Genomic DNA, 25408 nt, shown 5'->3' with positions numbered 1-25408 from the left:
TTTTTTTTATTATACATTTATAAGAGATATAAAATTATTGTGTGATTAATTACGATTAAACGGCCCTTATTTTTAATATATATTTTTTAATTAGGCCCGTCAGGCAATTACATTTTTTTTTGTAATTAATCACATGACTTCACTAGTTAACTAACGATTAATCACACATTTTATATCTGTTCTAAATTTACAATAATTTTTTTTCTAGGTTTTCATACTCGTTAGCAAAAGTGGAAAAAGAAATGTTAAACTAATAGAAATAGTTTAAATAAATTTTTGGCGTCTATAGCCGTCAATGGCAGTGAATGAGTTAAGATGGTTTTATCATATGCGTGCTTTAAGGGGAAGTCAACCTTAAACATTTCTTGACAATATGTTATATGTGACCTCACTATAAACATGACTTTCTGATTAATATTACATTTGTGGAATATGAGTTATACAGCAAAATCCAGCCGTTTTTATCCATTCTCAGGGGGCGGCCATTTTGCCACTTGCTGTCGACTGAAGATGACATCACAGTTGCTCAGGGCTCAGGCAACGGCCAATCACAGCTCACCTGTTTTCTCAAGATGAGCTGTGATTGGTTGTTGCCTGAGACCTGTCATTTTCACTCAACAGCAAGTGGCAAAATGGCTGCCTTGTGATATTGATAAAAACTGTTGGATTTTGCGCAATGTTAGACTAGTGGGGCTGCATAGAACATATTATTTTCCCAATTTTTTTTTTTTGGGGGGGGGGGGGGGGTGATTTCCCCTTTAACTGTTTTTGTGAACCCTTCAGAAGCAATGTCAAGTCAACTGTATTTACATGCAGTGCAGTTCACAATCTCATGGCACTTTACACATTGAGGAGGTTAAGAACCACATTCTGTATGTATATAAGAAAACCAATTGAACCCCACATGAGCAAGCAATTGACAACAGAGGCAAGGAAAAACTCCCACTGGGTGCAGCAAAAGCCGTATCAACAACAGTCATAATCTCATGATGACAGCAATGACAACAATGGGAAAACTGCTGAGTCAGTATACAGGGTTAGCATCCTGGCCATAAGCGTTTTACCATCAGTCACTGTTATCTAAAGTTAGGCCAGTTATCCCGGAGAAAGCAACTTCCTAAATGACTACCACTTCTACAGGGTATTTTGGTGTCCGTTCCAGATTTAGATAGCTTTTTGTATCCTCTGGACTTTGAGTCAATGTTTCCCCCTCCTCTATTGCAAACTAGAGGCTTCACTTAGCGTGTACATTGTCAAATTGTATTGAAATGTATTTGAAATGACTCAAATTTTTGTTTTTGATGACAAGTAATGAGGCAATTCTTGATGACATTTGTGCCTGGTGTGCTCTTGTCTAATTAAGGTCAGCAGTCTCAGAGCAGCTCGTCTGCGGGCGCAGGAGGCGCTCAGGCTTCCTCCGCTTCCTCATCCAGCAGTTTGCCTTCCAACCTTTCCTACACATCATATATCCTTAAACAGACCCCTCAGGTGGGTAGAATTATTTTGCAAACTTTTTTTTAGGCAACGCTCAACAATACTAAAGTATTGTATATTTCATCAAAACTTGCTGGGAACTGTAATTCTATGAACATCAGCCAACTTTTACATATTGCAGGTAGGGATGTGCTTTTTATACAACGGCAGGACATGCAACATTCATTTCCATCCTCTCAGATATTTTATTCTAGTCCACAAATGGTTACTTGCTAAACCCTTGAAGCAGCACTGATCTAGGATCCACTTTTAGAACAGTGCTACCTTTGCCTTGAGCCATCAAATTCACAGTTCACAGAACCCCTATTCCTTAAGTCAATGGACTTGATAAAAACAAAACAAAAAAAGATTGTGGTGGATCTGCATCCCATGTCCATTTTTAGGGCACATTTCTCGTGGGACAGCCATCACAGGGCTCTGGGAAGCAGGGGAGTTCTGGTGCGGCAGCACATACTACATCATCGCCATCGACCGCTTCTCAGCAGGCCATCAGGGTCACAGCTGGACAAAAGGCTGCCATTTTGGCTCAGGTAGGAAACTCCTACTTCCTTATTAAACTCAATATATTAAGTACAGGATACAGTGAACAGACTTGTTTATACTCTAAAAACCCACCAAAAAAAGAAATTGCACAAAAAAGGAGGCTGAGGAACACTTTACTGTGTGAAAAAGTATTAAATGTCTGTGTTACGACAAACGTCAGATGGTTGCCGGTTCCCAGGGCGCTCAAGTGAAGTTGTCGGACGGCTCTGTGAAGACGGTGACAGCGGCAGGCCACTTGTCCAAGCCGGGGATGACAACACTGAGAATGACCGGCGGAGTCATCACTGCCGCTAGCGCCACTCCCAGCTCAGTCATCAGCACTGTGGCAGCTGGCAACCAGCAGCAGGTTAGTTCCTTGAGTCGTTTTTTATTTTTTTTTATTCCACTTGGAACAGCAAGCAACGGATACGGTCAAAGTACAGACGTATAGAGTGACATGCTTACATTGCTTTCTTAGTGCAAAAATTGTTGACGTGTGAAAAGCTGGCTTGTGGTGATTCAACAAGAGGCAATGGGAAGACTTCATTAATCTAAAATCTAAAGTCAGCACAAGTGCCAGTGGTTTCTACACAAAAGAAGTACACTTTCTGATGCACAAAAGGATCACTCAGCAGCTTTTTCTTTTTGGCATAGTTAATGGAGTCACTGTGAGAGGAATAAACAAATGTTTTGTCTTTGTGGATTCCATAAAACCAATGATCTGCAAAGCTTCGTCACAGAGACGCGCGACACCAGGAAGCACAAAGAAAAGATGAACATCTTTTAAAGGGGAACAATAATATATGTGACCTCACTAGTTTAAACACGACATTGTTATTAATATTACATTTGTATAATATGAGTTATGAAGCAAAATCCAGCCGTTTTTATCCATCTCAGGGGGCGGCCATTTTGCCACTTGCTGTCAACTGAAGATAACATCAATGGTGTTCAGGTCTCAGCTAACAACCAATCACAGCTCAGCTTCAAAAAACAAGCGAGCTGTGACTGGTTGTTGCCTGAGCCCAGCAAGTGGCAAAATGGCCGCCCCCTGAGATTGATAAAAGGCTGGATTTTGATGCTTAACTCATATTTCACTAATACAATATTAACCAGAATACAGTGTCAAAAAAATAGGGGGGGGGGGGGGACTTCCCCTTTAAGGAGAGTATTAACCATTAAGCTTAGTACCCACACTACTTTTTAGAGCGAGGATTACCTTCTAGAAGATACGGGAAGTGAAAACCCTGAGACGGAAAAATATTTACCGATATGAGATCAAAATGCTCACACGATGGAAGCCTTTCAGGATCCCTATTACACTGACTTGAAAGGATTTATTGAGCTTCAAAAAAAGTGTAAATCATTAGAGACGCAACCCACTTCCTTACAAACTTCAGCACTTTAGTAACAGGTATTTTGTCAAAGCGGTACACGCACCGGGGTTTGCTTTACAATATAATATAATATAATATAATATAATATAATTATCGGTGTTGCTGGACCAATCACTAGAGGTGAAAAAATATTTTTTTGTCAAAATATGACATAGTCCATTACAGACGCTCCCCACCTTTCCGAACGAGTTACGTTCCGGACGATCGTTCGTAAGGTGAATTTGCGCGTAAGTTGCTTCAGTGCTATATTTTGTATTATAATTTATGTTTAAAGCCTATATAAGTATATTGAAGGTTTATATAAGTATGTTTAAGGCTTGTACAAGTAACCTGCATTGGTTTGTACTGAAAAAAAATTAATAAAATGGAGAGAATATGTACAGTACAGTACTGTACTGTACTACGTATGTTAGAGAGAGAGAGCGAAAGACACACACACAGTATGTACATGTACGTAATAAGATAAATAAAATGAAGTTTAACTTACTTTTGGAAGATGTACTCGATGCTTAAGGAGATGATGGAGGAGGAGGAAGAGGAGGATTTTATATCATGAGAGATTCTTCGTCGTCGCTGGAATCGGCTTCAAAAGTTATTTCCTGCTTCATGGGGACCGGCGTTTTCTTCCTCCTCCTCCTCGCCACGTTGCTCAGCCTCCAATGAGCTCTCACAGCGCCAATCGTCGGTATTAGCGGCGGAAAGAAGCACTACGCGCAATACAAAATCTAACTTACAGCATTTCTTTCCGAACATTTTTCGACATACTGTACGCGCAGAAATGTTCGTATGTACCGTTGTTCGTAACTCGAATGTTCGTAAGTAGGGGAGCGTCTGTATTTTGAAGAGGGTGATGAAATCCTAATTATCTGCCACATGCTTTGTTTGATGCAGGCTTCTGAAGGTGGGAAGTCTGCCTCCCAGTACCACTCCCTCCTGATGGCAGCCAATCAAGCTGCAGTGATCAGTGCGGCTAAAAGCGCCAGTGCTGCAGGAGGCGGCGGCCTGTCGAAGACCGCCATGGCCACCTTGGTCAAAGGTGCCGCAAACTCTGCCGCAATGGCCAAGAATGCTGCTGGTTCAGCTAGTGCTGCGGTAAATATTGCCAAAGGCGTCACCAACATGCCTGTCAGCATGGGAAAGGGTGCGGGCGCCGTGGTGCCGAAAAGCAGTAGTACGTCACTGGTCACGGCAGCATCGCTGGTCAGTGGCATGGCGGCGGGAGGAGGAAAGACTGCTTCAACCTTATCAGGTAGGCTGAAATGATCTTACTGAATATGATTATCTTGACTTCATGAAGGAGCTTTTCATGTAAAAACAGGCATGCTGAAAATCCAATCTGGAGGTTCCAACTCGCAGCAGACAGTCTTGACTATCCCTGCTAACCAGTTGAAGCAGTTGGGGGTCACCAGTGGGTCTGGAGCAATGCAGACCATACTCATGCCTCTTGGCAAAGGTATGATGTCCGCTGAAAGTGGCAGTGAAAAGCACTTTGTTTCTCGAATGAGAACTTCAATCATTTAATTTTGGGTCCTGATTTACAAATTTGCCACACGGTGAATACTGCCAAGCAGTTAATATTCTGCCTTGTGGGAGGGGTTTATGCTATATAGGTGACTTCAGCCCACGCCATGCGATTGAGCCAGTCACAAGAAGGAGTCATGTCACATTGCCTATGTCAAACTTCTTCCAACTCTGTCATTGGTCATTTGATGTCATTGCAAGGTGGCTATTGGCGTTGTCCTCTCCTGGAAAAAGTTTTTTTAGGACTGTTGTCCCAAGTTTTAAATGCAGTGTTATGCTTGATGAGTAAATAAATCCCATTCCCACACACTCAAGGCGAGTTAAATCAAGCAAAACTAGGTATTACTTACTGGCGTGCCACAAATTATTGGAGCATAGATTTCGTGTGTGTTTTTTTTTGACATTTATTTATCTTCCTCTAATACTTCCAATTCCATCACTTTATACTTTATTTTGCACTCACAAGTGCTCTCACAAGTGTTTCATGGTGAAAACCATCAAATTCTCTTTCAAATATGGCCGTCTCCACCTCCTTTTACACCTGTTGCACACAGTGAGTGCAAACGGTTATGATGAGCAAACAGTGACCGCATCAATAAGCACCTGCTGTTTGGGATAATAAACTTAATCAACTAAATAATAAACTTCCATTTTGCCCAGTATGTTCCTATGAGAAAATAGTTTCCAAGTAGTCTATGCTTTATAGTGTCATAACATGTAATGTAATGTACTGTAAGTAGGTTGCCGTAAAAAGACTTCAACCACACTATTAAACAATACAAAATTGTGTTGGTATACTGACAACCATGAATATTTATTTACAGTAAATACCCTACTACATCCGTTACTACTGACATATCCAGGCCAAGGAATGCGCGTTGAATGACCGACACTCGCTTTTTCCATTGTCACAGTGAAGACGGAGCCGTGCGCTGGCACAGCTGTCACAGCCGGTCCGTCACCCCCGGCAACAGCCCCCATCCCTACATCTGTCCACGTTCCGTCTGCATCTACCACGGTCAAGCAGGAGCAAGGCGCCGATCATTCTACGCATGACCTCATCAAGTATGGATGGCTGCTTCTGTTACTCATAGTCACAGAAAAAAAAAAAAGTCTACTCTGAAGAAGCTTCGTGTGCAGTCTAGTATGCATCAATGGGAAAAGGATGATCTCTTAGTTAATAATGATTTGCTCTTCCCTCAGCACGGAGTATATAGAGACAATGATGCAGCTGCTGACAGCTGTGGTGAAGAAGTTCCCTCTCATTGTGCCAGATAAGTGTAAGTGAGCATCACATTTGGCTGAATTAGATACGAAACACTAAAAATACGAACTGCAAGGGCAGTCATTTGAGTCTGTTTCTTCCCATGTAGCTGAAGACTCGCATCCATTCTGTGCCTCTTCAACAGAACAGTATTATTCCTGGAATATTGGAAAACGCAGGGCATCAGAGGTAGGTTGCTATTTTCACCCTGGTTATTTTCCAATCATTTTTACATAAATACAGTGGTACCTTGGCTCACGAACTTAATTGGTTCCCACAGAGAGTATGTGAGCCGAAAAGTTCGTCTTCCAAACAAGTATTTCCCATAGGAAACCATTGAAATCAGAATAATCCGTTCCCAGGTCCCCATAAAACACAATTTTCTACTAAAAAAAGCCTTAAAACTACACAAAATATACCTTATTTTATGTATAATAAATGTGCTATTGTATTGTAATTAAAGAAATACACTGTACTGTATAATAAAGTGTTTTTATTTGCAAAACTTGCAACTTGCCTTTGTGATGGTACAGTAGTTGAAGGCTTGATGGAATGGAGTGGGAGGAGGAGGGAGGGAGGGAGTTACTGTTTGGAAGGAGAGTCCTCCTCTTCTTTGCTTCTTAGGAGACTCTTTATCCTTGTTGCTGACTAAAAACCTCTTAATTGACACCTGCTGCTTTCTGAGTTGTAAGGTCTTACGAAACTGAGGCATCACATTATCATTCATCATGTTGATGATTCTCATAGCCACAGTCTCTTCTGAATGGTACTGTTCGACAAAATCCTGCACATCACTCCACTTTGCTAACATGGTCTTGATGCTCTCACTTGATGCTGCAGCCATCTCCTCCTCCTCCTCATCCTCACATGACAACTCCTGAACGGCTTCCTTCTGCTTGTCCTCTTGAAGGCGAATCAAATCCTCTGTGTTGAGGACCTCATTATGAACTTCCAGGTTGCCTCTTGATGATATCCAAGTGAAGTTGCCATGCTTTCTCGGCGATAATACCCGGGACGCTTAGTCACACAAACGCACACCTCGTTCGTGTTTTTCGATGATATCCTTCTTCTGCTCGACCGTAATTTTCTTGTCTTCTTAGGCTTACCACTAGCCTGTGCTGGGGTCTTTTTCGGTCCCATGATAGCAAAAGTACACTCCAAAATGGTCCAAAATGTCTACCAAACACAAACCACGTCCGCACTCAAAGAAAGGGGGTGACGAACTGGGACGCCGTGAGCGTGCGTCAGCTTCTCATGATTTCTCGTGTCGCGAGATTTGGTTCGTCCGCCGAAAACTAGTTCGTCAGCTGAGACTATACGCTCGCGAATTTAATGTTCGTGAGGCGAAAAGTTCGTGAGCTGAAGCGTTCGTCAGCCGAGGTATCACTGTACTACGTGCAGCTTAATAAACAACATTTTCTTTCTTGTAAATTGGAAATATGATTTCAGATAGGTTTGTTTTGAGTAATGAGCATGGTCACGGAACTAAATGAACTTGAATCTCAATGCAACATTGCATACATAATTATTTTTTTGCTCCGCGCTGCATATCCTGAGTCAGCTACAGCAGCTTTTATGCTTGCCTCATGTCTTAACATCTACTCAGATGTGTATCCCTGTCTCATCTCATCTCCTCTTAATTGTTTCATCGATCCTATACTGTAGCACCCCTTTGCTCCAAAAATGCCTAAGTTTCAGACAAGACCATAAGGAAATATTTGATTGACATTTACTTTATACTGTATTCAGAATCAGAGCACATCATTAGCAGGTCAGGACAAAATTGACTGGATAGATTAAATGTTGACTTTTTTTTTTTAGAGCTGTCAAATCATTACATTTTTTTAATTAATTTTGATTAAAAAGGCTTTTTAGCAGTATTTTTTGTCCGCCAAATTTGAAGAGCACCTGTTATATATTAATTATTTCGACATTTAATATTATGAGGACGTCTTCACCATTTTTTTGATTCACTGCATGCTCTCATCCTCCTCTTTTTCTAATCATCTAATTACTTGCATAATTTAAAATGAAAAAAAAAAATCTGTATGTCATACGCAAACACTTATTGAAATTTTAACTTTAATGCATGAAGTTTTGTTTATTTCTCAAACACAAGCTGTGCTACTTTTAACGTAAACATTAGCTGTGGTCCAAATTAATAGTGCGATTACTCTGTGTTAATATATGGTTAATGCGATAATTTTTTGGTGATTAATTGATTAGTTAACACTTTAGTTACTAGTTACCACTACTTTTTCCCCCTACAAGAAATAGTCAAACAAGTAGTTTTGCTTGTTAGAGAAAAATGCACACAAAAAAATCATGACTGAACCCTTCAATAAAACATTTGAATTTCTTTCTGCAATTACAAAAGAAAAATTGTAAATGGCGTAATGTGATATATGTCAAGTTTTCCACAGCTATACAGTAAATCACAGGAAAAGCTTTAAAATGTATTAATTTGTGTTAAAGTGCGTATGAATTGTTTAATTGTGTCAATGAAAGAATTTTAAAGTGCAGTTAAAATAAATAAGATGCGCATGCATGTCTGTATGTAGCTCCAGCGAGCAGTGGCCGTCAAGCGGGCCATCCAGAACGTGTTGGATCACTCGCCTCGCCTCCAGGCTCTGACGCCCCCAAAGACCAGAGAAGTAGTTCAGTGGTGTCGGCAGAGGGGCTACACCCCGCCTGATCCCGAACCCCAGCACAAGAATGACGACGAGTCCATCGAGGACGTCCTCACGCAGATTGACAGCGAGCCAGGTGTGTGTGATTTTTTTTTAAAATTTCAACAGTGTATACGTACCATGCACTGTGGAACCATTATAAGTTGAAAACTATCCATTTCGGGTTGTTTACTTCCAATCGCAATATATATATTTTTTTATAGGAAATCATGCAAAATGGCACGTTGTCTCTGAGTCCAGAGGTTATGGATTCGAATCTCGACCCGAACTCTCATGTGTGAAGTTTCTTCTTCCCATGCTTGCGTTCATTTCTCTGGTTAAGCCGTCTTCCTCCCACATTTAAAAACATGCTTGTTGGGTTCATTGAAGACTCTAAATTGTCCATAAGTGAGTGTGAATGATTGTTCGGCTATATTTGGCCTGCAATTGGTTGACAACCAGTCAAGACTCTATCTCACATTTTGCCCAAATTCAGCAAGGGGTAGGCTCCAGTTCAGCCAGGACCCTAATGAGGATAACCGACAGAATGGATAATATGAAGTGAATTCAAATGTTCCAGACTCGTAGAACTTTTATTCGCTGTTGTATATAACATTTTTACATTCTTAACTGCCATGCAATTGTAGAAGGGAAAGGGACCTTAAAAACAAGGAAATAGATAACACTCTACCACTCAAAATGTTTAGAATTGCCTCTATTACCTTATTCGCTGCCAGAAGTCAAGCGGATTTCCCCATATTACTACCTGTTTTAGAGCATTTTTACTTATTCTTCAAGACCCCAAAAATATTGTGTTACATGACAGTAAAAGCATCGAAACTCCCAAAATAAAGTGTACTCTTCTTTCACCAGAAAAAAAATTGTTTTTAGCGTTTGCATTTTTATTTTATTTTTTTTTGTAATAAGCAGTAGAAAATTTTGCCAAAAACATTGGTTCCTCACCAAAAAACGGGATTGTTTTAAGTCTCGTTTTAGGGCCAAATTTATTCCTTGGCTTTTAGTTCAGTGTGAATTGTGTGGTCCTTGGGGTCTTTTCTTGTTTTTTTAATTTGTATTTTAAAAAAAATATATATTTTTTATTTTTTAATGTTTTTTATTTTTATTTTACTTATTGTATTTTTGTATTTTATAGACAGTTTTTTTTTTCCTTTAATTGGTTTGACTAGATTTTTATGTGTATGATAGTGTGCGGATCTCAATGTGCAGCACTTTGGAAACGCTTGTTTATAAAATGTGCTATAGAAATAAAGTGGATTGGGTTGGATTGGATTAAAAGAAGCTTTTGGAAAAAGAAACACACAAAGCAGACTTTGAAACTCATGTCTGCTTTAATGACACCTCAAACTATAAAACACCCTTCAAAAAAGACTGAGAAAAGGCTTTCGGGGGGGGAATGAACTAAGAAACGTTCCAGGAGCATTTCGCTCCCTCATAAATGACGTGACAAGCCTAGATTCACCCCCTAATCTCGATCTTTTACCCCAAAAATGTGGTAATCTCAAATCCAAAGTGATGCAATGCCGCCATCTGCGTGGCTCTACAAGTCATTACAGTGGTTTTACGAACCTAAATTTCAGGCACGTACTTGACGAATACATTCGTCTGTGGCAGTAAACGTTTGGATTCCAGTTGAGGCATTTTAACATCAACCGCAGTGAATGAGTCAATACTTCAACCTCTTAATATCATTATTATTTCAAACTCATTTTACAACATTATTAATCTGTAATCAAGGCATGTTTTCCACCAAGTAAAAGGAAGTGCAACGTTTTTCTGCTTGACTGGGATGTTGCTGCTAATGCGATCATGCGATTGATGTACAATGGAATCTATCTACAGAGTGTCCCACCACGCTGAGCAGCAGCGACGAGCTGGTGCTGCGATTGGAGCAGATGCAAGCCCTGCTGAAGACCGAACCGGAGGAGGCCGACGACGAGATGGTGGACATCGTCACTGTGACGCCACCGCCAAAAGTCATTGTCAAGGAGGAGGAGCAGGAGGATGACACTGATCCCAAGTTCTTCTTGGGGCCTTGCTTGGCGGCCCAGTTTGTCAATGAAGCAGCTCAGCAGGTTAGGAGCATGTTGAACTTTTTTCATAGGTGGATGTTACGGAAGAGGATTAGGGCCAGTGAAGAGAGAAAAAAAAAAAAAAGGTTGGCAGGATTCTGACTTTATTCTCAGAATTCTGACTTTAAAGTCAGAATTCCGACATTAATCTTAGAATTCTGACATTAAAGTGAGAATTCTCACTTTATTCTCAGAGTTCAACTTTAAAGAGAGAATTCTGACATTAAAGTGAGAGTTATCACTATACTCTCAGAATTCTGACTTTAAAGTGAGAATTCTGAGAATTAAGTGAGAATTCTCACTTTAAAGTCAGAATTCTGAGAATAAAGTCAGAATTCTGAAGTCAGAATTCTGTGATTAAAGTGAGAATTCTGAGAATAAAGTCAGAAAGTCGGAATTCTCACTTTAAAGTCAGAATTCAGACTTTAATGTGAGAATTCTGAGAATTAAATGAGAATACTCACTTAAAAGTCAGAATTCTGAGGTTAAAGTCAGGATTCTGTGATTAAAGTCAGAATTCTGAGAATAAAGTCGGAATTTTCACTTTAAAGTCAGAATTCAGACTTTAATGTGAGAATTCTGAGAATAAAGTCAGAATTCTGAAGTCAGAATTTTGTGATTAAAGTGAGAATTCTGAGAATAAAGTTGGAATTTTCACTTTAAAGTCAGAATTCAGACTTTAATGTGAGAATTCTGAGAATAAAGTCAGAATTCTGTGATTAAAGTGAGAATTCTGAGAATAAAGTCAGAAAGTCGGAATTCTCACTTTAACCCCTGGGCGTTATTTTATTTTGAAATGGCTTGGTCAGAACCAACAAAAAGCCAAAAAAAATGGTCAAATAACGCCCAGGGGTTAAAGTCAGAATTCAGATTTAATGTGGGAATTCTGAGAATTAAGTGAGAATACTCACTTAAAAGTCAGAATTCTGAGGTTAAAGTCAGGATACTGTATTCACTTTAGAGTCACAATTCTAAGAATAAAGTGAGAATCCAGCTAAAAAAAAAATCTCTCTCTTCACTGGCCCTAATTCTTTTCCGTAAATGTTGGATCTGGTAAAATATTGTTGTTTTGCTTTGTAGCGGCGTGATGTTTATTTTTTATTTTTCCCAGTTCAAGCTATATTCTCTCGTTTACGTATAAATCTTGCTTATTTTCCCGTGGCTTGTACACGTCACACTTCATCTATATGCGCATTATCCCATCCAGACAGAATTCCGACACAACCACCGTGCCTAACCTGGGAATTTGTGCGCAAGAGGCGTAATTCTTTGAAGCCTGAAACAGGCTGTAAATCATGATGCATGAATTTTTCCTGAGGCTTGAGATTGAGAATGTCATTCAAATCCATTAGAAAAATATAGCACCCTTTAAATATGAAAATAACTTGCAGAGCGACTTTGAAGAAGAGCATTTAAAAAAAAATCTGTATGAAATAAATCTAGGAAAAGTAATTTATTTTTTGTGTCCAACTGTGCCCAAAACTTCGTTGCACCACAGAGTAGTTGAGTCACTTTAATGTACACACATTTGGCAACCAGCATAGAAGCACAAAAAAAAAATTATTAAAAGGAAAAATTGTTTGTGTCCACTGGGCTAAACATGGTCTTCTGAGGACCATTGTGGTAGTGAAAAACAAATTAAGCAGATTAATCCACTTATTTTCATCCATCTCAAGAGTAGACACTATCATTTTTTCAGGATTCAGGGATTCAGGATGGGAGTCAACTTTACTTTTCATCACGTGATTGGGACGGGACAGGATAAAAAAAGTTCACGGGAGTGGGATTAACCTGTTTGGGGGAAAAAAGAAAAATTTGGACCGATGCATTTTTTTAAAGGTAGCTGACCTCCAAAATGGGAGCGATGCAGGAGTGGGAACAGGACAAGAGTCGGTTTCACTGGGAGTGGGATGGGACAGGAGTGAAAATCCATTCCCGTGTCACCCTCTCCTCAATGGACAGCCATTTTCACATTCTACTGCCCTCTGCTGGCGACTTAAATAGACGTTGAAGTGCATTGGGAACATTACGTCTCACCTGCTTTCTGGGCTTGGTCACAAGACGTTCGCAATGCGAGCCCGAGGGCACTTTGCTGTCCACTGAAATTGATGTCAGATGGCGGTAGGATGTCAAAATGCCCCCTAAAATGGCTGGAAACGGGTGACTCAATCAATTTTTTTATTCCACAAACGGAATATTAATCAGAATACAGTGCTTAGACTAATGGGGACACATACAACTTATTGCAAAGAATTTTTTTGATTTGAGATGCCCCCCTTTATATGTCGAACTCACCATCGTGCCAATGTAGTTGTAATAGTGGGACTTCTGCGCTTTCAAAAACAAAAAAAAGGAGAATTCTGCTGCAAGCTTTTCTTAAGCGCACGGGAGAATATGACCCTTAAAGCTGGAATTTGTTCTTCTCAGATTGGGATCACCTTCCAGCCGGTGGAGGTGGAGAAGAACCTTTTTGCTCCGGTGATTGAAGACATGATCGTGAAGGTCAGTCACATGTTACTGCAGAGCTTCCATTTTCCTTCACTCTACTTGGATTGAAGAAATAAATTATACAGTGTGCCCTCACAGCACTGCACATTTCACCTTGTGCTGTGCAGAGATGTGTGTTCTTTCGTCTCGTGACTAAAGTGTGTGTGTGTGTGTGTGTGTATGTATTTGTTCACTGCAGGCAACAGAGCAGTTGGCCAGTGACATCCTGAGAGAAGCTTTGGCTGGTGCCTTTTCTAAATCCCCTCACAACAGGTCAGTTCAAGTATTCCTTTAACACGCAACCTGCTCCATGCTTCATGTGCACTACCTGTGTGTATTTTTCTGAACATGTTTTTCTTTTTCCTTTTTTTTTATTATAGGTGACATATTTTTTTTACAATTTAAAGAAAGCCATTTCCAGGTGCCTTAACTCTTTGACTGCCAGACGTTTTCAGAAACGGGTTGTCCCCAGTGCGAGCCGATTTTAAGCATTTTGACTGATCTTTCAAGGTCCATAGAAAATTATGTGTTTGGACTATGGAAACACACATACTATCAAATGAAAGATTGGACTCTCATCTTTCATCAGAAAAAAAAGTTTGTTTCTACCTTATTCCGTTTTTGAGTAATCAACAATAGAAAATGGTTAGTTTCACCTCTGTTTTGAAACAAACGTCTTTTAACGTCTTTGGCACTCCTCCATAGGATTTTACTAAACGTTATTTAACGTTTTTGGCAGTCAAAGAGTTAATAACATGTCTGTCATATGCTTTCATCAATATATCCCAATAATCAAGACATACAGCAGAGTTACACAATCCATAGATTTGTAAAATTGATAAATTGCTGTGTCATTTTTTTAAAGTTCATTTTTACCTCATTGCCAACTGCCATTGACGGCTATAAACGTCAAAAATTCATTTGAACTATTTCTATTAGTTTAACATTTTTTTCCACTTTTGTTAACAAGAGTATGGAAACCTAGAAACATTTTTTTAATTGTACATTTAGAACAGATATCAAATTTGTGATTAATCGTGAGTTAACTAGTAAAGTCATGCGATTAATTACGATTAAAAATTGTAATCGCCTGACGCCCCAAATGTTTAATCTTTTTTTTTTTTTTAGGAATTCATGGCAGTTAATAAGTTAAAAATGGGTAATGGCAAGTGCTCCTCAGTATCCGAACCTTGAGCCAATAACATAAGCGAGGGTGAGTGAAATTTGGTCACTAAAATGTAAAAAAAAAAAAAATTTTTTAAAGCTCCAACAAAATCCTCAAAACCCCCTGATAATTATTCGATAAATGTTTTCTATGAAAAACAGGCAGAACCCCCCCCCCACACACACACACACACACACACACAAAAAAAACACAAAAAAAATCAATCAATCAATCAATCTGAGGATATGAGAATCTTTGGGTGACAAACCACGAGTATGCAGGGGTCAACTCTAGTTGTAATATTACCATTCATCACTTTTGCCAGATTTGTAATGATATGCAAAGACAAATATAGTCCATCAATAATATTAGAATTTTAAATGAGTTGATTAAACAAAAAAAAACACACATAAAAAATGAGCGGCATGGTGGATGACTGGTTAGCACGTCCGCCTCCCAGTGCAGTGGACGTGAGATCGAGTCCAGGCTTCAGCCTTCCTTGGTGGAGTTTGCATGTTCTCCCCGTGCCTGTGTGGCTTTTCTCCGGGTACTCCAGTTTCCTCCCACGTTCCAAAGACATGCATGGCAGGTTAATTGAACACTCTAAATTGTCCATAGGTGTGATTGTGAGTGTGGGTGGTTGTTTGTCTCTGTGTGCCCAGCACAGGGTGTACCCCGCCTACTGCCCGAAGGCAGCTGGGATAGGCTCCAGCACCCCCGCGACCCTTGTGAGGAATAAGCGTCATGAAAATGGATTGATGAATCACAAAATGAGTTCTTCCACTTACTGTTGGTTTCTTGTTCAGCAGTTTTGTGCCGTCTTTGAATGGTAATTTTTGTGCAAAACAGAAGGATAAAAACACATGCAGTCATTTTGTTGTTTACTGCAAAATTTGTTGCTGGGTTAGAATAGTGAATCTTTGATATAAAATATGCATTGACAATTGTAATATCAAAAATGAAATATTAACTCATTCACTGCCATAAATTTGTTTAAAAAAAGTTTATTAAAAATTAGGGGCAAGAGGCGATTACAATTTTTATTGTAATTAATCACATGACTTCACTGGTTAACTCACGATTAATCACAAATTTTATATATGTTCTAAATGAAGAATTAAACAATTCTAGGATTTCATACTCTTGTTAACAAAAGTGGGGAAAAAATGTTAAACTATTAGAAATATATAAAAAAAATTGTCAATGGCAGTGAATATAAATAAAAATAGATAAAAAGATAAAAAATTCGGGGTAATTAAAATTTTTAATCGTAATTAATCGCATGACTTCACTAGTTAACTCGCGATTAATCACAAATTTTATATCTGTTCTAAATGTACACCAAAAAAATCCAGCTTTTCATATTCTTGTTCTTAAAAGTGGAAAAAAATGTTTTACTAATAGAAATAGTTTAAATGAATTTTTGACGTTTATAGCCGTCAATGGCAGTGAATGAGTTAAGAGCATGTGTTTTGCACAGATGGACATATTTTGTCCATATTTAAAGTGACATTTTTGTCACACATCTGGTTAGGAAGTGTGTGGTCCTATGTTCCCCCCCCCAGTGGACCAGTTGCTTATCTCTGACGTGAGCCCTGCACTTCTCTGATGAACAAATATTAATTTAAATTCCTTTTGATTAAGCAGATCATTAATTAATATTTAGGTCGTTAACACATTTAGGACTACACATGTAAGTTGGGGAAAAATGTCTCCTCTTTTCCTTGATCCAAAAGTTTTGAGAACTCCTGCAGCAGGCAAGTGTCCTCTCATAGCTTTTTTTTTTTTTTTCCCCAGGGCCCCGAGAGAAATCACAGCCATGAACATCCACCAAGCCACCTGTAGCATCCCAACCTGCGACTTCCTCACCAACGCGCACATGGGCTACCTGACCAAGGACAACTGAGGCCAGACCCAGACCGGGACCTCGAAAAAGCTGACATGTACCCAACACTGAGAAGGAGGAGGAAGTCTCTCGGGTCCGGATCCACATTCCCGCCAGAAAGGTCCTCTCGCTTAATGATCTGATTGACTTGATCACTGAAGGGCTCACCACCTCGCTGCTCCGAGACCCCACACTAACGCTCCCCCCCGTGGAGTCAAGTGGGTCTTTTGTTTTCCACAGATAGTTGCACTCTGGCTTACCTCATCCGCAGATTATTTTTTTAGAATGAAATCGTTTCCTGTCACAAAGCCTGCCTGGGCCAAATCCACCACAGACTGACACTACTTTATGAATTCCAATTCTAATAATTCACCTTCGTAGTTCCTGGTCCTCCCGTGAGCACTGATGGGAGAGCAAATCTGCTGTTGCCATGGTAACCATGGATCTGCTATGATGAGCATCCTTTCATGTAGTACTGTATGGTGTTACCCTGCAGGGGTAATTACGCTCGCGCCATTTTGCGGGTTTTTATTCGCGTGCTCTTTCTAAAACCTTTTAATTCGCGACACGATCACATCGGTAAGATTCATAATATGTTCGCATCATTATTTTTACGACGGTATGTGTTCTAAGTCACCAGTCTCAGTATTTATATCAGTCAACTCGTGTTGTACGCTCTTTGCGATCAATGTGAAATAGATGCCATTTGCAAGTCTGCTTTATATTTTTAGCCAAGAATCATGTGTATGTGTGTGCGTGTGCGTGCGTGCGTGCGTGGTCTGTGAATGTGTAATCGACCGATACGGTGTTGATCATGACGTTTAGTGTACAAACAAACGGTGTTTTACTGAACAAGTGTTGGTCTGAGTGGATGTTGAGGCTATTGAACCAAATGAGAGTGGACAATACCCCCAATGTTGTTTTTTCATGTTTCAGTGAAAACCAAAAATATGATCAATATTCTTGTAATAAACAACAACAACAAAAACAAGCAAGTCCCATCGAATTCTGGCACACGAAAAATTGCCAACAATGCCCGCACCCACGCACCCACACCTCGTTACAGGAACTTCAGTGCAATAGTTTCATGGTTATGCCATTTTTATTGATATGTAAAGCAAAGCATATTTTTTTTAATTCCCTTGTTAAAATGTGAATTTAATATCGTGATATTACAACTTTACCTCGTAGAAATACAACTTTATTCTCATATGATTTTTTATCCAGTTAAAGTATTCCCCTATTCTTGGAACAATCACCATTTTGTTTCTTGGAAAAAATACGATTTTATTGTGATATTGTTTTTTTCTTTCTGTCACTTCTTTTCAATAGAGGGCACTGGTGAGCTGCCCCACCATGCAAAGTCACCACAACTTTCCTTGAAGACCAAAACTTTAAAAACAAAGTAAAATGGAATTCTTTCCTAAAAAAAAAAAAAGCCCAGAATTGAACCCTGTGGAACACCATATGCTCCGTTATACGCGTGAATTCATATTTCACATATTTGTCCAACCACTTTCTTTTTTTTTTTTTTTTTTTTGCTTGACATAGTATCAAGGGATTACATTTAATTTACAATAGTAAAGAAATCACACGACATACCATCACACCAGCCGCAAGTTGACTACTGAGAGAACCAAATTCCCTGCAGCACAGATAGGCCGAGCAATTTGGTGTGATCAGCTGCAGCCAATGATGGCCAGCATCACAAATCATTCGAGTCGGGGGTGTGTCTTGACTTCCGCCGAACCCCTGGGGTTCGATCAAACCCAGGTTCAGAACCACAGAATGATGTGCAAAGTTGTTTCTCTAATGTGTGTCGTCTGATTAATGTCACACTGGGGTGCACAAATCTTTACTCATTAGCTGTTAATTATGTTTACATTGTTGTTAATGATGTTTTCCTGCTCCATTAGGGACTGCTATTTGCAACGGTTTAGGATTTCTTCTACCTCCGTCTGAGGCCCCCAGTTCAGTTCCGGATCAAGTAAAACAGCCCCAAAGCATGATGCTGTCAACACCGTCCATAAATTTTTTTGGGGAAAAAAGTTCAGCCTGGGTTGCATTTAACTAGAATGGAAAATCTCATGTGGGAAAATGTGTTATGGTCTGATATGTTTATTGCAAACAACACCACTCAATACCAAAAGAAGACCATCCCAACAGTGACGCATGGGGAAGGAATTATGAACAGTTCATATTAGGAGTAGTTAGCAGTAGGGCTGGTTATCGATTCAAATTCCGATTGCCTCGAATCGATTTCGATTCACAAGAGTTCAGTTCGATACGGTTTCGATTTTTTCCTGATTTGATTCAATTCATTTCAGTTCAATCCGATATTTGGTTTGTTATGTACATGTAACGGGATTTAAAAGAAAGCTCTGCAAACATTAAATTCCAAATAAAATTTTGCAGAGGCAGTAACTGGTAATGAATTCATGAAAATAACACGTTATAATCACTTGAGTGTGACACAAACATTGACATCAATATATTAAATATAAATTAAAAAGATTCTGAATTGTCATTGTCAATTGTCAAGTGCAAGAAGTCAAATCTTTCTTAAATGTAAGAAAATACTTTTACATTCCTGTGAACAGTAAATTTCAATAAAACAGTAAAATACCAAAAATTTAGCCTTTAAAATTTGTATTTTCTTTCTTAATTTATCCAAAAAAAAGAGATACTAAAATAATCGATTCATGGTTTTATGAATCGATATCACGCTCAAACAGGAAAATTGATTTGATTTTTGTTGTTGTTGCCTAGCCCTAGTTAGCAGTAAAGATGCACGCTTCTGCTAGAATGACCCCCTAGGGTGTGCACACTTGTGCAACCACATATTTCTTTTTGTAAAAATAAAACTTCACCCAAAATATTTAGATTTTTTTTTTCTGTTGAGATGGATTTAAAGGCTATCTAAATGGTGGAAAAAGTTGATTTGATGATTTATTACGTTCACTTTTTTTGTTCTTTCAGAAACCTGGCATTTGAACAGGGGTGTGTAGACTTTTTCATCCACATCATGGCTTTTTGGGGAGTTTGACTTACCAAAGCAATCTGTTTACTGTAAGCAATACTTGGAAAACAAAAACATCGGAAGACAAGTGCTCAGAAGAACCTACCGGTAATCCTTTTTATTTCATTCACAACATACTTAGATTTTAGCATCGATAGATTTACAAAATCATATTTTTACAATAAATTTCCAAACAAACGAAATAAGATTTTTTTTTTGTAACCTCAAGCTAAATTAAGAGCATACACACATTTTTTACACAGGAAACACAGTTTCGGTTTCTTGTGCTGTAAAAACAAAACAAGCTAGTCACTCACATGCATATTCAATTCCATAGCAACCTTTTAACTCTTTGACTGCCAGACGTTTTCAGAAAAGGGATGCCGTTGGTGCCAGCCGATTTAAGCATTTTTGACTGCTCTTTCAAGGTCCACAGAAAATTATGTGTTTGGACTATGGAAACACACATACTACCAAATGAAAGATTGGACTCTCGTCTTTCATCAGAAAAAAAAGTTTGTTTCTAACTTATTCCGTTTTTCAGTAATCAACAATAGAAAATGGTTAGTTTCACCTCTGTTTTGAAAAAAAAAAACGTCTTTTAACGTCTTTGGCACTCCTCCATAGGATTTTACTAAACGTTATTTAACGTTTTTGGCAGTCAAAGAGTTAAGGGGGAGGGGACGCCATGTGATGTCATCATCTTACAATAAGCTCTGCAGGGGTCTCTCCAGACACGTTCCCTTGCATAGATCTCTGAAGACAATTCTTCTGTCCGACGTTAAAAAGCTCGCGATCCGCTTTGGAAAACGGCAGAAGGGTTTGGCGGCAACTTGGTCCTCACCAGATGTTCCTGCTGGAGAACACCACAAAACATCAAGACGGTCCAATCGGCCATATTGGAGCGATGATCAAATCTGTCACTGTCAAATTGGGTCAAAGTTATTTTAACTTCATTGCTGCCGATTCTTTTTATGTGAGCATCAGAGAAGGCGGCGTGGTGGGCTCGCGGTCCCGGAAGCCCTCGAGTGGGTGGTGAGGGAAGGCATGATAAAAAGCAGAGTGTGTGCGCGTGTGTGTGTGTGCGTTACGTACGCACACACAGACACGCAAACACTCATCTTTTGTGCTTTCAATGCAGCAGCTTGTTCTGCCTCGCCACATTATCCTGATCCCCGCATTCCTCTTGCTAACTTTTCGCACCTCCAAAAATACGTTGCTCTCCGAGTACCACCATCATGACGAGGGACGTTCGATACCGCTTTATGATACATCAAATTTCAATGACAAATGATTGCGAGCCCAGAAAAACTGGCTTTGCAATAATATATTCTATGCACGCTCACTAGTCTAAACACGGCATTCTGATTAACTCATTGCCATAAATTCATTAAAAAAAAAAAAAAAGATTATTAAAAATTAGGGGCGACAGGCGATTAACATTTTTAATTGTAATTAATCGCATGACTTCACTAGTTACCTCATGATTAAACACAAATTTGACATCTGTTCTAAATGTACAATAAAAACAATTCTAGGTTTTCATACTCTTGTTAACAAAAGTGGAAAAACTGACTTTGCAATAATATATTGTATGCACGCTCACTAGTCTAAACACGGCATTCTGATTAACTCATTGCCATAAATTCATAAAAAAAAAAAAAAAGATTATTAAAAATTAGGGGCGACAGGCGATTAACATTTTTAATCATAATTAATCGCATGACTTTACTAGTTAACTCACGATTAATCACAAATTTTATATCTGTTCTAAATGTACCCCCAAATTTTTTTTCTAGGTTTTCGTACTCTTGTTAACAAAAGTGGAAAAAAATGTTAAACTAATAGAAATAGTTCAAATTATTTTTTGTCGTTTATAGCCGTCAATGGCAGTGAATGAATTAAAAAATAAAACCATTATTGAAAATTTGGGGCGTCAGGTGATTAAAATTTGTAATCATAATTAATCGCATGACTTTACTAGTTAACTCACGATTAATCACAAATTTTATATCTGTTCTAAATATACGCCAAACATTTTTTTCTAGGTTTTCCTACTTTTGTTAACAAAAGTGCTTTTTTTTTTAACTAATAGAAATAGTTTAAATTAATTTTTGACGTTTATAGCCGTCAATGGCAGTGAATGAATTAAAAAAAAAACATTATTGAAAATTTGGGGCGTCAGGCGATTAAAATTTGTAATCATAATTAATCGCATGACTTTACTAGTCGAAAATTTAAATCTGCTCAAAATGTACATTAGAAAAATTTGTAGGTTTTCATACTTTTGTTAACAAATTGGGGAAAAAAGTTAAACTAATGGAAATAGTTTAAATAAATTTTTGACGTTTATATCCGTCAATGGCAGTGAATGAGTTAATATTGCGTTTCTGGAATATGAATTAAGCAGCAAAATCCACTTGTTTTATCCATCTCAGTGGGCGGCCATTTTGTCACTTACTGTCGACTAAAAAAATGATATCAGTTACTCAGGGTTCAGGTAACGACCAATCATGGCTTAGTTTATGAACGTCACATGACCAAACTCCGAAAGCAGGTGAGCCGTGACTGGTTGTAGCCTGAGCCCTGACTAACTGCGATGTCATTTTCAGTCAACAGCAAGTGGCAAAATGGCCGCCCTCTGAGATGGATTAAAACAGGTGGATTTTGCTGCAAATGTAATGTTTATGGTTCGTTTTTTTTTTATCGCATTTTCATTCATTCATTTTACTTTACTTCAATAACTAAAATGTTTGTTTTTTCAATTTTACAATTTTAAAAATGTGCACAATTTCACAAGTTACTTCATGTCAAAGATTAGATAGCTCTTAATATGAAAAGAAAAATGCACTGAGCTGTCAACAATGTCTTACAAATGCAATTATGCCATCTAGTGGCAGAAAAATGACCAACACAAATCAATATCACACAATACAGCTTTTTAATTTTAACTCAATTTTATGAATTATTATGAAATTACTGTATCAATGACTAAAAAAAATGCAGCCATATTTCTATTAGTTCATTTTTTTTTCCATTTTTATGTTAACAAGAGCATGAACATTTTTTTGTACATTTTGTAGTACATTTACAACATAAAATTTGCGATTAATCGGGAAGTTATGTGATTAATTATGATTAAAAAATGTCATCGCCTGACACCCCTAGTTTTCGTTAACTATAATAGTTTGCGCTTGCAAGTCAAAGCAAAATATTGGCCCGGTGATAGCTTGTATCTCGGGTCACGTGTCTAAAAACTTTTTTTAAATATAAATATGTTTTGTTATTTTGACTTTTATACTGTGCGAGCATAGGTGAGTAAAATTCGGAACTCTGTTGTTAGCCAAGGACCATTTAATGAGCTTCTAATGTTTTTTATTTGTACTTTATCGTCCAACTATGCTGTTATGATGAAACAGTCACGCTGAATAAGAACTTTGCGTTCCCACAAAAGCGGAATTATGATGTCATGACAAAATGACAACAATGCTTGATGGATGAATATTTTGATGAAATGTTTTTTTTATACCTCATTACTTCATTCCAAATTTGCTGGCTTTACCCAAACCGTTATTTTGCCTTTCCCCTTTTGCCAAATTGGCACGGGATACCCTTGTGTGTTCCCGGGCAGCGTGGGAACGGGAACGGGGACGAGGTCCAAGCCAGAGAAACAATGTGAGCGAAAGCCTGTCACGAGGCCTGCAGATAGACCGAGAGAGCAGGACAAGAAAAAAAAAAGGGGAACCCACGTTTAGAGCCTTTATTTGAACCTGACATGTTTTTGGCATGTGGAAGGAAAACCCACGCAAGCACAGGGGATTGGGGTTCAAACCCGCAATCGCTTAACTCATTCAATGCCATTGACGGCTGTAGACGTCAAAAATTCATTTGAACTATTTCTATTAGTTTAACATTTTTTTCCCACTTTTGCTAACGGAAGTATGAAAACCTAGGAAAAAAATATTGTATTGTGTTGTATTATAAAACTTGTGATCAATTGTGAGTTAACTTGAAGTCATGCAATTAATTACAATTTTAAAAAAAAATCGGCTGACGCGATTTAAAAAAGAAAGAAAATATTAATAAAAATTAGGGGTGTCAAACGATTAAATTTTTTTATCAGAATTAATCGCATGACTTCACTAGTTAACTCACGATTAATCGGAAATTTTATATCTGTTCTAAATGTACAATAAAAAAAATTCTAGGTTTTCATGCTCTTAACAAAAGTGGAAAAGAATGTTAAACTAATGGAAATAGTTCAAATGAATTTTTGACGTCTATAGCCGTCAATGGCAGTGAATGAGTTAATCACAAATTTTATATCATGTTGTAAATGTACAATAAAAAAAAAAAATCTAGGTTTTCATACTCTTCTTAGAAAAAGTGGAAAAATGTGTAACTAATAGAAATAGTTCAAATGAATTTTTGACGTCTATAGCCGTCAATGGCAGTGAATGAGTTCATTGGGAAGCTCCTACAACGGTATTTTATGTTATTTCACTTGAATAATTTACATTTTCAAGAGTAACTCCTTCTGGTTCTGGTCTCTTTTCCAGGAAATGACTGTCCAGGCTTCCGATTGGCTGGATAAGTTTAACAGTCAGGGTTTATTGTATTCCCTTCTGCATGTCAACAGAGATTTTTTTGACTTGACCGTTGGATTTTTATTTTTATTTTTATTTTTTAATACACTACTTACAAAAAGTTTAGGATATGACTATTGGGCAGGCTTTTAGGTGAAATTTCAGGATGAACCTAAAATTGACTACAACATTTATATATTTGAAGATGTTAACTAGATAGGACTGATTTGTGAAGATAAAGCGTTGGAAAAAATGTTTTTCACAATTTCTGTTTTCCGCATTCTTTTTTTTTTATTATTCTTTTTTTTATTTTGGTCAATGCCTAAAACAGTCCGTCCAGACCCCAGCATGAGTTTCCTTCCCTCACAATTAGTGATAGACCGATACCCGCTTTCCCGTTTTTTTTTTCAGGGCCGATACTAATTATTAGTAGGATAACCGATATTTAGAGCCGATATTCTTTTGCAGTAAAATCAAAAAATATTAGCATCAAAATAAAAAGCACTTTTTCAAATTTTCAACATATTCTTTTAATCTTGCTCTCTCGCTCATATATATATATATGTATATATATATATATATATATATATATATATATATATATATATATATATATATATATATATATATATATATATATATATATATATATAATTTAATACAGAAAATAGACTGCTTTGTTTCAAAATTTTAACAAAAAGTGAATACTTTTCTATCGTAAATAGTTTTCCCAAATTTTAACATAATATATAACTTAACACATTCTTATATTTTTCTTTTTCTTATTTTTGCTCATTTTTGCTTTACTTTTAATAAAAGCAAATTGCACCATCTCTTAAAAAGTTCAGTGACATTTATATAAATATATACATAAAATTTTCCATGAAATGAACCCAGTTTTTAAATTGCTCTAAATCTCCGTGCTTGCGAACATAGCAAATTTTGGGTTCTCGTCAGTGTTCGTCAAATGTTTCAAAAGCCGTTCACGATTGAAGAAAATTTGCCAGAACATGTTCAAAATTTCTTTGTGGCAAGAAAACCAGTTTTTGACGATTAAAAATGCTCTGTGACCATCTTTGCAACCTTTTGCAACATTTTACGAACCCCGAAGAAATACAAAATTCACTAAGTTTGCAAACATTCGCCGCTCAGAGAGATAACAGCTTTATCAGCCTTCATATTTGTAAAAATGGCCGATGCGGATATTCCTGAAAATGCTAAATGTCATTTATATATATATATATATATATATATATATATATATAAACTTCAGCGCCTTAAGTTGAATCAGTGATTATTCGGCGCAGCC

General features: G+C 37.9%; 2 protein-coding genes across 5 annotated transcripts in view; one reads left to right on the top strand and one right to left on the bottom strand.

Moving 5' to 3' along the window:
* yeats2 (YEATS domain containing 2) overlaps positions 1-17485 on the top strand; it is a 33632-nt gene extending 16147 nt beyond the window's left edge. Inside the window, exons 17-29 of one of the 2 annotated variants that reach the window (XM_077559059.1) lie at positions 1364-1488; positions 1878-2024; positions 2216-2383; positions 4305-4662; positions 4732-4866; positions 5849-5999; positions 6138-6214; positions 6308-6387; positions 8760-8964; positions 10728-10960; positions 13385-13459; positions 13644-13717; positions 16407-17485. In XM_077559059.1, coding sequence (XP_077415185.1) covers positions 1364-1488; positions 1878-2024; positions 2216-2383; positions 4305-4662; positions 4732-4866; positions 5849-5999; positions 6138-6214; positions 6308-6387; positions 8760-8964; positions 10728-10960; positions 13385-13459; positions 13644-13717; positions 16407-16515 — 1937 coding nt within the window. In that variant the 3' untranslated portion in view covers positions 16516-17485. Of the gene's footprint in view, positions 1-1363; positions 1489-1877; positions 2025-2197; positions 2384-4304; positions 4663-4731; positions 4867-5848; positions 6000-6137; positions 6215-6307; positions 6388-8759; positions 8965-10727; positions 10961-13384; positions 13460-13643; positions 13718-16406 lie in introns of both variants that reach the window. The other variant, XM_077559058.1, reaches the window with a different exon arrangement.
* A 2120-nt stretch (positions 17486-19605) lies between these two features.
* Positions 19606-25408, bottom strand: part of map6d1 (MAP6 domain containing 1) — a 30022-nt gene continuing 24219 nt past the window's right edge. For 2 of the 3 annotated variants that reach the window (XM_077558995.1, XM_077558994.1), the window contains one exon: positions 19606-20369. In XM_077558995.1, coding sequence (XP_077415121.1) covers positions 20295-20369 — 75 coding nt within the window. In that variant the 3' untranslated portion in view covers positions 19606-20294. The remainder of the gene's footprint in view (positions 20370-25408) is intronic. The other variant, XM_077558996.1, reaches the window with a different exon arrangement.

The sequence above is a fragment of the Vanacampus margaritifer genome, chromosome 2 (genome assembly GCF_051991255.1).
Source record: "Vanacampus margaritifer isolate UIUO_Vmar chromosome 2, RoL_Vmar_1.0, whole genome shotgun sequence".
In the NCBI taxonomy this organism is placed as follows: Eukaryota; Metazoa; Chordata; class Actinopteri; order Syngnathiformes; family Syngnathidae; genus Vanacampus; species Vanacampus margaritifer.
This window is presented reverse-complemented; position numbering and strand designations above follow the sequence as displayed.